We start from the raw sequence: 15959 nt of genomic DNA, 5'->3' as shown, positions 1-15959 counted from the left end.
TTTGCTAGGTTCACTAAATGCTAAAACTGACCTGCCATTATGATTCTCCAGGTCAGTACGAGTTCATAGACACCTAACATGACTAGGTTAAAAAAAAAAAAAATGCGCCATTTTCCGATACTCGTAGCGTCTCCATTTTTCGTGATCTGGGGTCAGGTGAGGGCTTATTTTTTGGGTGCCGAGCTGACGTTTTTAATGATACCATTTTGGTGCAGATACTTTCTTTTGATCGCCCGTTATTGCATTTTAATGCAATGTCGCGACGACCAAAAAAACGTAATTCTGGCGTTTCGAATTTTTTTCTCGTTACGCCATTTAGCGATCAGGTTAATGCTTTTTTTTATTGATAGATCGGGCGATTCTGAACGCGGCGATACCAAATATGTGTAGGTTTGATTTTTTTTTTTATTGATTTATTTTGATTGGGGCGAAAGGGGGGTGATTTAAACTTTTATATTTTTTTTATCTGCTACATAACAGCGATCATCAGATCGCTGCTATGTAGCAGAAAATCAGGTGTGCTGTGAGCGCCGACCACAGGGTGGCGCTCACAGCTGCCGGAGATCAGTAACCATAGAGGTCTCAAGGACCTCTATGGTTACCATTCTAAAGCATCGCCGACCTCCGATCATGTGACGGGGGTCGGCGATGACATCATTTCCGGCCGCCTGGGCGGATGCGGTAGTTAAATGCCGCTGTCTGTGTTTGACAGCGGCATTTAACTAGTTAATAGCGGCGGGTGAATCGCGATCAAAACAGCTGACATGTCCCGGCTTTGATGCGGGCTCACCGCGGAGCCCTGCATCAAAGCAGGGGAGCTGACCTTGGACGTACTATCCCGTTCGAGGTCAGTAAGGGGTTAAAGGGGTTTTCCAAAAACAAAAGTTAATTTTAATTAATAGATCTTGGAATAAGAATTTTCACAATTGGATGTGTTTAAATAAAATGTTCCTGTGCTGAGATAATCTTATAAATGTGCCCCTGTTGTGTAATTTAGGTAATGGCTGTGTTTGACCATGCAGGAAACATAGTCTGATCATGCGACAGCTCCTGGGCAGGGGAGAATACAGACTGATGAGCCCCCCAACTCTCCATCCCACCTGACGTTACTGTTACATCAGATAGATTATGTACTGCAGCCTCCACACTTTCACCAACGTGACATTCCGCACCCCCTTGGGATATGTAAAGTCAGCTTGACAGTCTTACACAGACATCCCCTGTCCACGCGGGCACAGGGAGTGAGAGGATGTGGCCCACGCAGTCACTGACTTGGCACCACACTCGCTCACAACCCTGACAGGCTGAGAGGCCCCTGTCACTAGCACCAGTGAAAAAGAGCGCTGCCAGCCTGGTAGCTCTGCCACCAGTTCCTTCTTAGATATAAGTTCAGTCCGTTGACGGGATTATATCGGGCCAGAAACCAGCCACGGTGGCATGGAAAGTTATTATAATTATTATTATTAATTGTTATAGCGCCATTTATTCCATGGCGCTTTACATGTGAGGAGGGGTATACATAATAAAAACAAGTACAATAATCTTAAACAATACAAGTCATAACTGGTACAGGAGGAGAGAGGACCGTGCCCGCAAAGGCTCACAATCTACAAGGGATGGGTGAGAATACAGTAGGTGAGGGTAGAGCTGGTCGTGCAGTGGTTTGGTCGATCGGTGGTTACTGCAGGTTGTAGGCTTGTCGGATTGAGATAAGAGCAACCAAAGGTTCAATTTTATATATTTATTGATCTTAAGAGCACACTAGACAATACACTATATACACAATGGTTATACATATACAATGGTCAGATATACAAATAGTGGTAGGACAAAAGATATAAACAGATGAATCATGTCAATTACTGGGTTGATGATTGTTCGACCATGTGTGTGCTGGGCCGTATGGGCTGCCGGTTGATTCCTAGGTCCTTCACTCGACGTGACCCACACCTTTAAAGTCAACCGCAAGCATAACAGAGAGGGAGCCCACATGGTCTTAAGGTACCTTCACACGAAGCGACGCTGCAGCGATAGCGACAACGATGTCGATCGCTGCAGCGTCGCTGTTTGGTCGCTGGAGAGCTGTCACACAGACCGCTCTCCAGCGATCAACTATGCCGAGGTCCCCTGGTAACCAGGGTAAACATCGGGTAACTAAGCGCAGGGCCGCGCTTAGTAACCCGATGTTTACCCTGGTTACCAGCGTAAAATCTAAAAAAAACAAACAGCACATACTTACATTCACGTCCCCCTGCGTCCACTTCCTGACTGACTGAGCGCCGTACAGTGAGAGCAGAGCGGTGACGTCACCGCTGTGCTGCTTTCACTTTCACTTTGCGGCGCTGAGTCAGAGGAGGAAGCAGACTGCAGGGGACGCAATGTGAGTATGTGCTGTTTGTTTTTTTTACATTTTACGCTAGTAACCAGGGTAAACATCGGGTAACTAAGCGCGGCCCTGCGCTTAGTAACCCGATGTTTACCCTGGTTACCAGTGTAAAATATCGCTGGTATCGTTGCTTTTGCTTTCAAACACAACGATACACAGCGATCGGACGACCAAATAAAGTTCTGGACTTTATTCAGCGACCAGCGACATCACAGCAGGATCCTGATCGCTGCTGCGTGTCAAACGAAACGATATCGCTAGCCAGGACGCTGCAACGTCACGGATTGCTAGCGATATCGTTATAATGTCGTTTCGTGTGAAGGTACCTTTACACTAACCTTTATCCCCGAGCAATAATAAAAAAGTAGAATTTTTATTGATAATCACATCAAATGATTTAATTCTTGGTAAAAATACATACCGTAAGTACACAATATTAAAAAAAAAAAAAAAAGAAAAAAAAAGAAAGAAAAGGAAATTGGTGACACCTTAGTGCCACGTCTAAAAAATGGTTGGTTAGGTCAGAAAGGCAAAGTTAGGCCACATTCATATAAGCATATATATGCATGTGGCCTAACTTTGCCTTTCTGACCTAACCAGCCATTTTTTTGGACGTGTCTCTAAGGTGTCAACAATTCCCTTTTCTTCCTTTTTTTTATATTGTGTACTTATGTATTTTTACCAAGAATTAAATAATTTGATGTGATTATCAATAAAAATTCTACTTTTTTATTATTGCTCTGTGATCCATATTCATTTTTTTGGGTTTGATACGGATGCTTGGCATTTGTTATACGTCCCCTTCCTCTTTTGGATATAACCTTTATCCCCTTTGTCTTACTCCCCTCTTGCCCTCTGGGCTGAATTCAAATCCCATCCCCTTGCCTCTAGCATCTAAAACCTCCAAAACCGCGGCTGGGTCATAACTTCTTAATGGACGGTCCTAGGAGGCGGTTTTGACACCATCGGATGCCGCCGGGCCCCTGATATGGATTGAGACTAAACACATCTTTGCTATCTGGTTCCTACTAGCCATTCTACGTACTCCCCTCCCGTGAGGTGCTAGAATGGATTGAGACCCTGTAATGTGTTCAGCCCATTCTAGAGAACTCAAAAATGTATCTGATGTGTGGCTTGGGCATATGGTAAGTCTATATTCCTTATGAAATCCAAGCAGTCTGAACAAAGCAGTTAGACCGCATGGTTTGGATTCACATGGTGTCTTCCTGTACTAGCTAGTTGGTGGGGGTGTGAATTCCTTCTCTGAAGTGGAGAAGTTGGGCCCTCCCTGCCGAACCAGGTGTCCCATTACTTTTCAGGAGGATGTTAAGCTGCCATTGCGCCCCCTCATTGGTCATACAGACATTACAGCAGGGGATCGCAAATGATTCTTTCTTTGAAGTAAAACATTCTTCAAAAAAGGCAGGGAGATGTTTTACCTCTCAAAACAAAGCAGCTGTGATCCCATGCTGTTATATCTTTTTTGCGTCCTCCCCTGCCCAGGAGCTGTGGTATGATCAGACCATGTTCCTGTACGGTCATATGCAGCCATTACACAGTACACAGCAGGGGCACATTTATAAGATTATCTCAGCACAGGAAGATTTTATTTAATCACATCCAATTATGGAAATTATTATTATTCCAAGATGTATTGATTAAAATGAACTTATTGTTTGTGGGAAAACCCATTTAACTTTCCAGAACCCTAAATGAACTAATGAGTTTTGAAAATCTGAAGCTAAGCACAGAGTCTGGAATATTTAGGACTACTGTGCGGAATTTCAGGGCCTCCTACAACAGAAGCTTCTTAAGGGAGGGCTTTTGCTCTGATAGAGGAGCAACACAAGGTGTCAGGGGTTTTATGTGTGAGCGAGGATGGCTGACACAAGGTGTCGAGGATCTTTAATGGCATTGTCACAACCAAAATTTGTTGCACTTAGGTACAACCTGAGGGCATTTGGTGGGGAGAAGGGAGGACATGTTAGGAGGCAGAGGCTCTCTTTTAAAGACCAAGGTATAGCTCATAAATGTTTGGGCATCTGACCCCAGTAATCAACAGAATGAAAGTCCTGAGCCCCCTGATCTTCATCACTTCCAACCCTAAGTGAAGATAACTCTAAATGGAGTGATTGTCTACGATGGGTAGTGCAACCCTTTTTAAAAGTTTACAATTTCATCTTTGTGGCCGAGTTCCCAATAGCATTACCAGCCGTACTGTCCAGATGGTGGCCCATGATGTTTCTTTGTTCCTTCATAGTCTGTATGGAGTTCTAATACTCTCATCTGGAGAACGCCTTTCTCTGATGCCATGATAGTTGTCTATTACAATGGTTCCCTTTAGAAGAACAACTTACCTGCAGCTCATGTGGAGTTGGCGGTCATGTCTTACCCGTGTAGGGGCATGCTAAGAAAAAAATTCATGAATTTATTCAATGCAACAAAGGACATTAAAATATGTAATTCCTGTTTCTTCAATGAAAATAATTTTCTGAAGAATTGAAGCCCATTGCAGCCTCTTTTGCGCTTCTCTTCAGCTTAAAAACTTCTTGAGTGAAGAAACTTTAAAGTTTTCGGAGTCTGCCAGAAGCCAAGTGCCTGGAGTCCTCTAATCTGGGTGACACACGGCCAGTAATCGGCTCTCGGTTGTTGTTGTTTTTTTTTGCTGCCTACAAAGAAACATAAACACAGTGCTGATTTCTGGCAGGTTTTTACTGTCAGTTTCTTCTATTATATTTATCTTACAATTTGCCGGGGGGTGAAGTTATTAAGTTTTAGCAGCCGCCATCTATCAAGTTCACAAGTTAACACGATAAAGGCTCCGTGCCGCTCTGATCCTGGGAATGATGAGCCTCATACAGTAATTAACTAAATGAGAAAGTTAAATCTTACTTGAGAGCTCGGAGAGATGAAAGAGAGGTGTTTGTCAGTTTCTCTGTGGAAATTAGAAGCAGTTTTCTCCAATTCCCGGTACTGCTGCTCTGTCATATTTTACATAACCACTGGGAAAACGTCTTGTAATTAGTGCTGTCATGGAGGGGTTTTTTTCTGCTGAAGGATGTTAGAATAATTCATTAGGTTATCAAGAAAGGCTTATGTCCTGAAATGATTAGCACAGTGAAATTTAAGCCATTAACGGTAACAAGTTTAGAGCTCTCTGCAGTGCGGAGGTACCCGGCTGATTGTGCGGATCTCGATAATTTCTTATAATTAAACATTATGATGTTTCCCCTTTCACCATATCGTACCTACGACAACCTATCTCATCCCAGAGAAATGGGTAATGCCCCAGAACACATGGCGTGTACAACGTCTCGATCTCAAAACGGAAATCTGATTATGTGATTGTTATTCCACTCACAGGCGCTGGTGGATGCCGTTACGCGATGGCCAATAATTTATGCAAAGTCATACACGTAGTTGATAGACGTAGTCAGACGTGGAGGTCAACAGGCAATAATGGTGCTAAGAGGTTTAATGTGCTATTCCGGCATAGATATAGAGCTGACGTTTTTTAGATTGACGTCTTAAGCTGTTTGCACACTTGTGTATTAAGACTGTGTACAACCACCAGTAAACCTCCATGGGGACCCACTCTCTGAGATAGTATGATTCAGAATTTCGTATAGATTTCTAGGAAAGCAATATAATCGCGTACTCTTCTATTTTGGTTGTGCTTGTATAGACCTAAGACAATTAAGCATTTTGACTCTGGAGGGAAAGGGCGAGCGTGTGGAGTTTGGCATATGGCGTAGGGCGTCTTGTAGGCCAATCACTGCTTCCTGGTCGGGGGTGTAAAAATAAGTATGCAACTTTATTAATAAGCATGAAATAAGTGACAGGCTAATACAGAGGGAGGTAGAACGCTGCCCTTGCAAGCTTACGATCTACACGTTATGGGAAGAGGAGACAGTAGGAAAGAACATTAGAAGCAACTAAAGTGATAACGAAGTGACAGCAGAGTTATAGAATGTGGTAGGCTTTCACACCTATTATCCACTTTAAAAATGGTCCACAGGTCTGCAGAACTAATATTTCTGTAATTTAGGACAATGATATACATACTAAGGGAGGACACTGTTTTGTAATGATGTATGATACATTGATGCTATAGTACTTTCTTGCAGTAGCCTTTTTAAATTTTTTAAACAACCAAAAGAAATAGTCACATTATGGGACCTATTCCTTAGGTCCTACTTGCTAAAAAAAAATGGTGTACTCTGAAACAAAGAAAGTTGGCCTCCTACTTGATCCTACATAGTACTGTCATATAGTTTCACAATAAAACAGCCATATAAAGTCCAAAAAGGATGTGCCTAAAAGTGATCCCATAAGAGATCATTTTAATACTGCCATATGGTTCCCAAATAATTCTTCAATTCTACAATCCTGAATAATACCACCATACATTGAAACAAACACTACTCTATATTTTTAAACAAAGTTCTTGACTTCAGTGCTCCCGTAGAAAATGGGCTTCCTCTAATTATCCTGTTTTCTATCCCCAAAAACTAAAACCTTAATGCATGTACTGCTCAATTTAGTTTGCTTGTTCTAGAGGTTTGAATTCAAGTTGAATGTGGCCTCTCACAACAAGCCCTCTCATCATATGTTCTCCTGCAGCCAAATATGGTGAATTCTAGATGGAAATGGACCGCTAATTTATCTTTGATTTTACTAAAGACAAAGCTCCCAAAAGTGTAAACGTTTTAAGCCTCCTATTGTGTCATCCACAGGGTAATCGTGGGAGAGTGCGGGTCTAAGCTTTCCTTGCTGCATGATTTTTAAAGTCTCCCCACTTCATAGGTTGTCATCCTTGCTGCAAAACTTCGCATTTATCAATTCTGAGGTTAAAGGGGATCGGTCAGCAGGTTTTTGCTACCTCATCTGTGAGCTTCCTGATGTAGGCAAAGAGAAGCTGAATCGACCGATGTATCACACAGATTACCGGGTGCAGCCATTGTTGCCCAGAGTTTTTAGATATAGCAATGAAGCGGAGCTGTGAGAACTTCTCCCACCCACACCAGGCTCTGCATACACAATGTCCATAGACAGTGAGCTGCCTGTCACAGGATGGGGCGTGTTGGACTAGGAGGCATACACCAGATATTCACAGCAATGATAAGGTACTGGAGCTAAAAAAATTATTATAAACAAACAAAACAGCTGAAATCTGTTTTAACTCTTACAGCATGCTGTCTTCAGCTTACATTGCAAAAACTTGCTGACAGATTTGTAGTTTTGCATTTTGTCCCAGGCCCCTGCATTCACTTGGGATCATAGAAGCCATAGAGCTTCATGTACATATGCCCTCAAGCATAACTGCACCTTTTGGATCAGATTTCTATGGATGGCTTATCTCCTGTAGTCAGGGCCGGGAGGAAGGGTAGACAGGGTAGGCACCTGCCTAGGGCGCTACATCCTGCTTACGCGAGGGGGCACATTTCAGAAAAAAAAGCACCTGACGTTGCTGAATGCCTGCAGCACATTCCTCCGGCCGCAGGCATTCAGCGCAGTGATGTCTGGGGAGTGGGCAGGCAGGGAAGCAGTGTGTCACTGAAACCGCTCACACCACTCTCTGCCTGCGCCCCTGGCCGTCACTCCTTCCCCACTCTCAATTGTATTTGCATCTGTAAGACGAAAATGCAATTGATGTTGGCACCGCCCAAGGCAGCAGCAGAGGAGTTGTAATCCGCTCTCTGCTTTGCTGGGAACCATGGCGCATGCAGAGGATGTCTGATGTCGCAATACTGCTGCAGCAGATGGAAAAGAAGGAGCGGTACTGGACAGGGAGCCTGGATTAGATGAATATGAGCTGTTTCATTTTTATTCTATTATTTTCCTAATAAATGGATGTCATTATACCTAGGGCTTCTGAGGACATTTCAAGAGGGTTCTGGCTATGGGTACATAAGAGGGACGCTGTTCAAATCACAAGAGGGGCTAGCTATGGGGACATAAGGGGCTGTCTGGAGACATTCCAAGAAGGGCTAGCTGTGGGAACGAGGGGCTTGTTATTGGGGCATTCCAAGAGGGGCTGGCTTTGGGGACATCACAAGAGGAAGTGCTGTTGATGGGAAGATTCCAAGAGGGGCTGACTATGGGGACCTTATATTTGGGGCTTGCTATTGCGATATTCCAAAGAAGGGCTGGCTGTGGGGACATTACAAGAGTGGGCTCATGTGGGGATATTGCAAGATAGGCTATGGGTACATAAGATGGTGTCCATACTGTATTGGGTGCAGTTGGGACCTTATACTGAGGGCTGTGCCAGACAGTATACTGTATATTGGGGGCTGTGGTGGATATCATACTGTATATAAGGGGCTGTGTCATACTGTATGGGGTGCTGTGTGGGCCATAATACTATATAACGGGGGTGCAGTGGATATAATATTGCATGAGGGCTGTGATTGACATCTTGGTGCATATTGGGACTGTTGTGGGTATTATAATGAAGGGGTGGCTGTGGCGATCATCATACTGTGTAGGACGACAGTGTGAGGAGGAGGTACAGTTTGAAGAGGACAACGTTGTGAGCAGGATAAGGACATAGTGTGAAAAAGGGGCACAGTATGAATATGGAGAGGAGATATAGTGAAATGGGGGCATAGTATGGAGAGAGGTTAGCACGCTGGGGAGGGGACAGTGTGGCGCTATAGACTGTAAGGGAAAACAGTGGAGAGGGGACAGCCATGGTATAGACTGTGGTTCATAGGGGCATATGGTGTATCGGTTCTAGCTGATCATGTTAGACAATGGGGTGGATATACCTCATTAAGGTGGACAGTGTAGCTCATAAGGGCAGACAATGTGGAGGCCATATGCCATCGGAGGCTTATTTAGGTAATAATATGGACATACATTTTTATGCAGAGGGCATTTTAACACTTTTATTTTTAAGGGCACTGGGTCGGGATGTGCTGCAGAAGACCTGAGAAGAAGGAAGTCTGTAGAGAAAAGTTGTGGATGTGAAAAGTCACCATGGTATCTGGACAATATGGAGACCGAAAGAAACTTCTCAATCAATAAGGTACCTGCATGTAAATGTTTACGTGTTGATACTGACTACATCTCATCAGTACTGTGGTTCCTATATGGTCCACAGTCTTCAAATGACTTGTAACAACTCCCAGCATCTCATTACTTATTAAGGACATACTGAGAGTTGTATGTTCATGAGATACAAATGTATATTAGCCTGACTTGACATTGAAATTGATTGCTATACTACGTTTGGTGATGTATTCATGTACTGATGATGGTTCTGGTGACGTATTCATGTACTGGTGTTGTATTTATTTACTGACTGGTTCTTGTGATATATTCATGTACTGATGAAGGTACTGGTGATGCTTTAATGTACTAATGGTGGTTCTGGTGATGCATTTATATTCTAATGGTAGGTCTAGTGACCTGTTAATTTAATTTTACTGATTGGTCTGGTGTGGTTATTATGTACTATTGATGGCCCTGGTGATGTTATTCATCATCACTACGTGAATGCAACACCATAGGCATCAATAATACATGAATACAGCGTTCATCACCATCGGTACATGAATATGAATGAATACAGGAATAGTTTTGTTGCCAATTGTATTTGTTGCATGACTGATGTAAAAACCATCATGCATATCCCTTTATAATGGAGTCTGTTTAGCTTTCATTGTGGCATCCGGCAAATGCTGCACACCTAAATTGAAGCCAAACTGCCCCCGTTATAATTAAGTAATATTAGTTTCCAAAGACTGTCCTTGGGTTTGACATTTAAAATATAGGATGTCAGGGATGAATATCTGTATTGTTCCCTGGTATCGTGTAAATGATCAGCAAGCAATGAAGGATTTTGTATCTAACTATGGAAACCAACTCCTTGTTGAACCTGACCTCTAAAGTACACTACTTTATTTTTTTCTTTTGCTGGTATTTTTTGGTGAAACAGATACCAATTCTAGTGAAAATAGTCCTCAGAGCTTGTTACCTGACCCATCGGAGGTGTGGAGGTGTCTCTGACCCATTCCTTAACATGGATGCTGGGGCTGGAGGGGTGCCATCGACTTCATCCGCCTAGGGCACCAAAGTACCTTGTCCCGACTCTGCCTGTAGTTTGTGAAACATCATCATCTTAATCATATCACCTATGTTCTCAAATGGTTTATTCATTTACACGTAGGTCTGTGATATTGACATTTTTCTTACAGTATGACTTTAAGTCACTAATGATCAACCTCAATTTTCCATTGTAATAAGTTTCTTATTGTGTGTACAACGTATATAGACATTATATGACACGTTAGTAAGGTTGAATGTGTATACACATTAGTAAGGTGACTATCCCATGATCGTGCTAATTTCAGGACTCCATACACATAAGAGCCTGGAGGCAATTGCCCGCTTGAATCTCTCCTTATCTCCTTGGGAACCGCTGAGTAAATATTTAACATTCCTTCTCCAAAGGTCCTCCATTCTTTACAAGAACATTCCCAGAAGAGTTGGGTGACCTTCACTTAGAAAATATCTAAATATCAGTCTTAAGGTACCTCCACACTAAACGACGCTGCAACGATATCGACAACGATGCCAATCGCTGCAGCGTCGCTGTTTGGTCGCTGGAGAGCTGTCACACAGACCGCTCTCCAGCGACCAACGATGCCGAAGTCCCCGGGTAACCAGGGTAAACATCGGGTTACTAAGCGCAGGGCCGCACTTAGTAACCCGATGTTTACCCTGGTTACCATTGTAAATGTAAAAAAACCACACTACATACTCACCTTCTGATGTCCGTCAGGTCCCTGGCCGTCTGCTTCCCGCACTGACTGTGAGCTCCGGCCGGCCGTTTTTTAGTTCGGCGAAAAAAGAGCACAGTGACGGAACCGGCCAAAAACGCGTGAAACGGAGATGTGAAACTATGAATCCGGCCTCCGGGTCTGGTTCTCCATTGAAATCATGCACATTTTCCGTTTTTTCTCTCCCTCTCTCTCCCCCTCTCTCTCCATCTCTCTCTCTCTCCTTAAATTGGACATGAGCGATCTCTCCCTCTCTCCTGAAATTGGACATGAGCGATCTCTCTCTCTCTCTCCTGAAATTGGACATGAGCGATCTCTCCCCCGACCATCAGTTGGCTGGCACCCCCATACACGTTAGACTGAGGCCCGAACTTGTCAATACTGTAATGTATATGGAGGACCTTAGAGTACTGACCACCAATATGGGGTAGCCCTTTTATTTAGTAAGCGAGTTGGCAGCCACAGTCGGCTGGTTTTATGAAATATGGGTTGGTGTCAAAAATGCTCCTAATACCTTTCTACCCAAGTTGGTCCCGAATGTCTGGATTGTGGGATCCCAGTATGCAGAGAGTGGGACAAACTTCTTTGGAGTAACCCACTTGATTGGTTCTGATTGGTTCTCGAAAATAACCTGCACAGGCTGAAAGATAAATGAGAAGCTTCATATCTCCATTTTCTTATTTAATAAGGATACAGCTTATCTTCATTAGCTTGGCCTCCAAAAAACATATTTGCAGGGTCTGACCTAGCCGCCAATATGGACTAAATCTGTATGGCTACATCGTCAAAATGATTGTTCAACTATCAACCTACTAATATCTGAAATGTACGATCACTTTTATGTGAGATTTAAAGGACTGGAGATCAAACTTGACCAAAACAAACACTTCTTCTAGCTTGATGTCGCATCCTATCTACTGAATGGTCTCAGATTAGCCTTGACCCTTTACCGTGGAACACACAGAAGTCCAGAAGTATAAAATCAGGGCAAATTCTCTACTGTTTTCACACAGGTGTTGTCAGAAATTTTCAGGTCAACCAATATAACAGGATAGCAGGTTTTTGGAATATAAACAGCACTGGGATAGATGTTTTATTGACCAGATTATTCTCTTGGGTAAGTTGTAAAGCCAACACATTTCAGGTCTCCCCATGGAGGACATTAGTGGAACATGGAACCTACTGCCGGCTCTGAAAAGTAGAGCAACCATGCGTAAAAGTGCCCTAGATAATGGAGCTTTTATGCTTTATTGCACTTCATCAATACACTCTTCTTCAGTCCATCTTTGAAACTTTTGAAGATCAGATAAGGAATAAACCCTTCTAAGGTATTTTTGGAGCCATCGCTGAAAACCTATTACTCATATTGTGATTAGTGTCTACACGGTGTGTGTGTATACTGTAAGCTTTAATTTGCTGCGCCAGCTACTGTATCTGTAATTGAAAGTTAGATCGTAAAATCTATTCTCTAACACTACTGTCATTAACATCCTAGATTGGTATCATCACTAAAACTCTCTGAAGCATTTCCCACCGCCATCGAACTCACTGACCTGCTTTACCAGTTAAATGGTGCCTACTCCTCTCTGCGAAAAAATAATACATTATGGCTTCTTTTTACCTGTCAAACCGCTACACTGCTGGCAAAGAAATAAATCACTGTAAAGTGAAATAATAAAAAATACCAATTTATTGCTGTTGACATTTTTAACAATAGAAAAATATAAAAACTTTAAGAATTGGGATGAAATTGGAACTTGTTTCTAGATGGAACCTGATTGTCCAATCTTTCTTCATCCCTTTAAAGAGCGTAATATGGGGACAAATTCTCTCCTATTGTAGCCCAAGTGATCAGAACTATTTATGCCACTTGGTTAATAGAGGTGATTTAAAGATTTAGATGAGAATGTTCTCCTTTCTCCATGAGTTAACAGTACACTTGAAAATAAGAAACTTTTGTTATTTATCTTATCAGAGAAATCAGCATTTCTCCTTCTGGATTATATCTTTATTTTCTAAATTTTTCAATTAATGGGTAAAATCTGTGTTCAGTGAATAGAAACTTTCCCATTATTGAGAATGTTCTATGGCACTTGCAGTATAATCTAGCTCTTCCCTCTCCATAGAATCTTGTGAGCACCAACTGTCTTCTATCAGTAATGGGAAGATCTGTCTTCACCGAATACAGATTTTACCGATAAACTGAGAGTGAAAAATCATTCCAGGAGGAGATAAAAAAAAAAGCTAATTTATGTGACATATATTAGAAACTGAGATGTCATATTTTATTGAACTCATGGAGAGGAGATTTTCCATTTATGAAATACATATCAATATATAATTTTTCTTTTTTTTTATCTTTAACTTGCCTAAACTAAGAGCACCTTTTATATTATTCTCTTTGTACAAGAATAGGACACACTCTGTGTCCTAAAGGGAATTCCCCACAGAGTTCATTTTATTGAATAGATCTTGGAATAATAATAATTTCTACAATTGGATGTGTTTAAAAAAAAAAAAATGTTCCTGTGCCGAGATAATCTTATAAATGTGCTCCTGCTGTGTACTGTGTAATGGCCGTGTCTGACCGTGCAGGAACATGGTCTGATCATAACACGTACCACAAAATTAATTTTGTTCGTGGGAAAACTTTTTTTTACAGACTGGAGGCGCATATCCTAGTTTAAAACTGATGTGTGTATGGTGCAGTGAAACTCTATGGGTCAGTGTGCGAAAGGAAAAACAACCTGACGACACAAAGACCTGTCCCTCGGATGTATGAATGCAGCCATAAAGGTAGTTACATCTACCAGGATTTCTCTAAATCAGTGAGATGGCATGTTTTCCTTCCTGCAGAGAGGTAATTTGCATGCTTTTCGCATGGACCATTTCTAGTAAGAGTCAATACATAGTTGCTCTCCTTAACGAGCGACTGTCTACGGCTCCCTCTTCACCCTATTCTCTAAAAGGGAAAAAAAAACTGACGAGCGCCAAATAGTTAAATGGCAAAGTATCTGGATATGGTTGTCCTTTTTGCTAGTTTCCACTGAGATCTGTATAGAAACATGAACATTTGGGACCCCGGCGCTGTTGTTGCTCCAATCTGACCTTTTGTCTCCATGTGCACCAGCCTCCTACCGAAACATATTCATCGCCCGGTGCTGAGTTGTTTGCGAGTCTCTCCGTGGAAGAACATGAAATTCATTTGAGTACATTAAAGTGTCACTCTGGGTTCCCATTTAACAGTCCCTGGTATTTTATGTGCACTTCCAGCATCGGTGGTAATGTCCTTTCCTAGTTCCTTGCAAGGATGTTCGTCTGTTTTCTGGCTGACAGAGGCAAATAGATACTCTCTGTCAGCCAATTTATACGGTTGTTGTTGTTTTTTTTCTTCCCCTGTTGTGTAACAGATGTATTTCCTGGATTTATGTGTGCCCGACTTGTGTGTCATGTACCATTGCTTTTATTTTCCTTTTAATTATTTATTTTTGATATTTATTTCTTTTTCCGCAGACGAAACTTGCCAATGGCACTTCCAGCATGATTGTGCCCAAGCAGAGGAAGCTGTCCGCAAACTACGAGAAGGAGAGAGAGCTTTGTGTCAAGTACTTTGAGCAGTGGTCGGAGTGCGACCAGGTCGAGTTTGTCGAGCACCTGATCTCTCGAATGTGTCACTACCAACATGGCCACATCAATACCTACCTAAAGCCAATGCTACAGAGGGATTTCATCACTGCACTTCCAGGTAAGGTATTTGGCCCGTTCACATCAAGGTTTTCATTCCACCACCTGCTGATACAAGGAGTCTGTTGTCGGAAAATTACCTGTGATATCAGCTTTTTATCTATAGATTTTATTTTCTCGAACTAAAAAGTCCTGAAATATAGCTCTCATACTCCTTTGTACAGATCACTTTTCTGCTTGTGCTGTGCGCTCAGCGGCAGGTTCAGCACCTCGTTAACCTGACTGATCAGTTGAGTGAGTGGCGCTTTGGAAGTGTTACAGCTCCATGCATGCTATAATGGCCGCTAATGGTACTGCAAGCTGTCTCCCGTACACGTGAATGTGTGAGCTTTTGCCGTGCAAAATGGAAGATTCTGTTGTCAAATTAATTCTAATTTTGGTTTCCTAAATCTCAGCAGGATTGTTTAAGCCATTTGATACTTAGGGCATCCTGATAAAGGGAACCCGTCATGTTAAAAATTGCTATGATCAGACTCCCTGTCGGGGGTCTGTGCGGGGCTGTCAGGGGGGGTGTGTGTATGCAGGCATCGTCCGATTGGACTACAAGTCCCATCGGGCTATGCTTGCTACAGTGACAGTGATTGACACATTAGCCAATGATGAGACAGTAGTAGTCCCATCATCCGGCTAATGTGTTGAATGTAAAAAACAAAACAAAAACACAAACATATAACAGTACATACAACATATAACAGTACATACAACATATAACAGTACATACAACATATAACAGTACATACAACATATAACAGTACATACAACATATAACAGTACATACAACATATAACAGTACATACAACATATAACAGTACATACAACATATAACAGTACATATAACAGTACATACAACATATAACAGTACATACAACATATAACAGTACATACAACATATAACAGTACATACAACATATAACAGTACATACAACATATAACAGTACATACAACATATAACAGTACATACAACATATAACAGTACATATAACAGTACATACAACATATAACAGTACATAAAACATACAACATATAACAGTGCATACAAC

General features: G+C 42.1%; 1 protein-coding gene across 11 annotated transcripts in view; it reads left to right on the top strand.

The window, feature by feature from the left end:
• Positions 1 to 15959, top strand: part of BTRC (beta-transducin repeat containing E3 ubiquitin protein ligase) — a 344864-nt gene that overhangs the window by 247874 nt on the left and 81031 nt on the right. For 6 of the 11 annotated variants that reach the window (XM_077258621.1, XM_077258623.1, XM_077258624.1 and 3 more), the window contains one exon: positions 14689 to 14920. In XM_077258621.1, coding sequence (XP_077114736.1) covers positions 14689 to 14920 — 232 coding nt within the window. Of the gene's footprint in view, positions 1 to 9290; positions 9420 to 14688; positions 14921 to 15959 lie in introns of all 11 variants that reach the window. The other 5 variants (XM_077258617.1, XM_077258618.1, XM_077258620.1 and 2 more) reach the window with 1 other exon arrangement.

Source organism: Ranitomeya variabilis, chromosome 4, assembly GCF_051348905.1.
Source record: "Ranitomeya variabilis isolate aRanVar5 chromosome 4, aRanVar5.hap1, whole genome shotgun sequence".
NCBI lineage: Eukaryota > Metazoa > Chordata > Amphibia > Anura > Dendrobatidae > Ranitomeya > Ranitomeya variabilis.
Note: the sequence above shows the minus strand (reverse complement) of the source record. Positions and strands in the feature narration are given on the sequence as shown.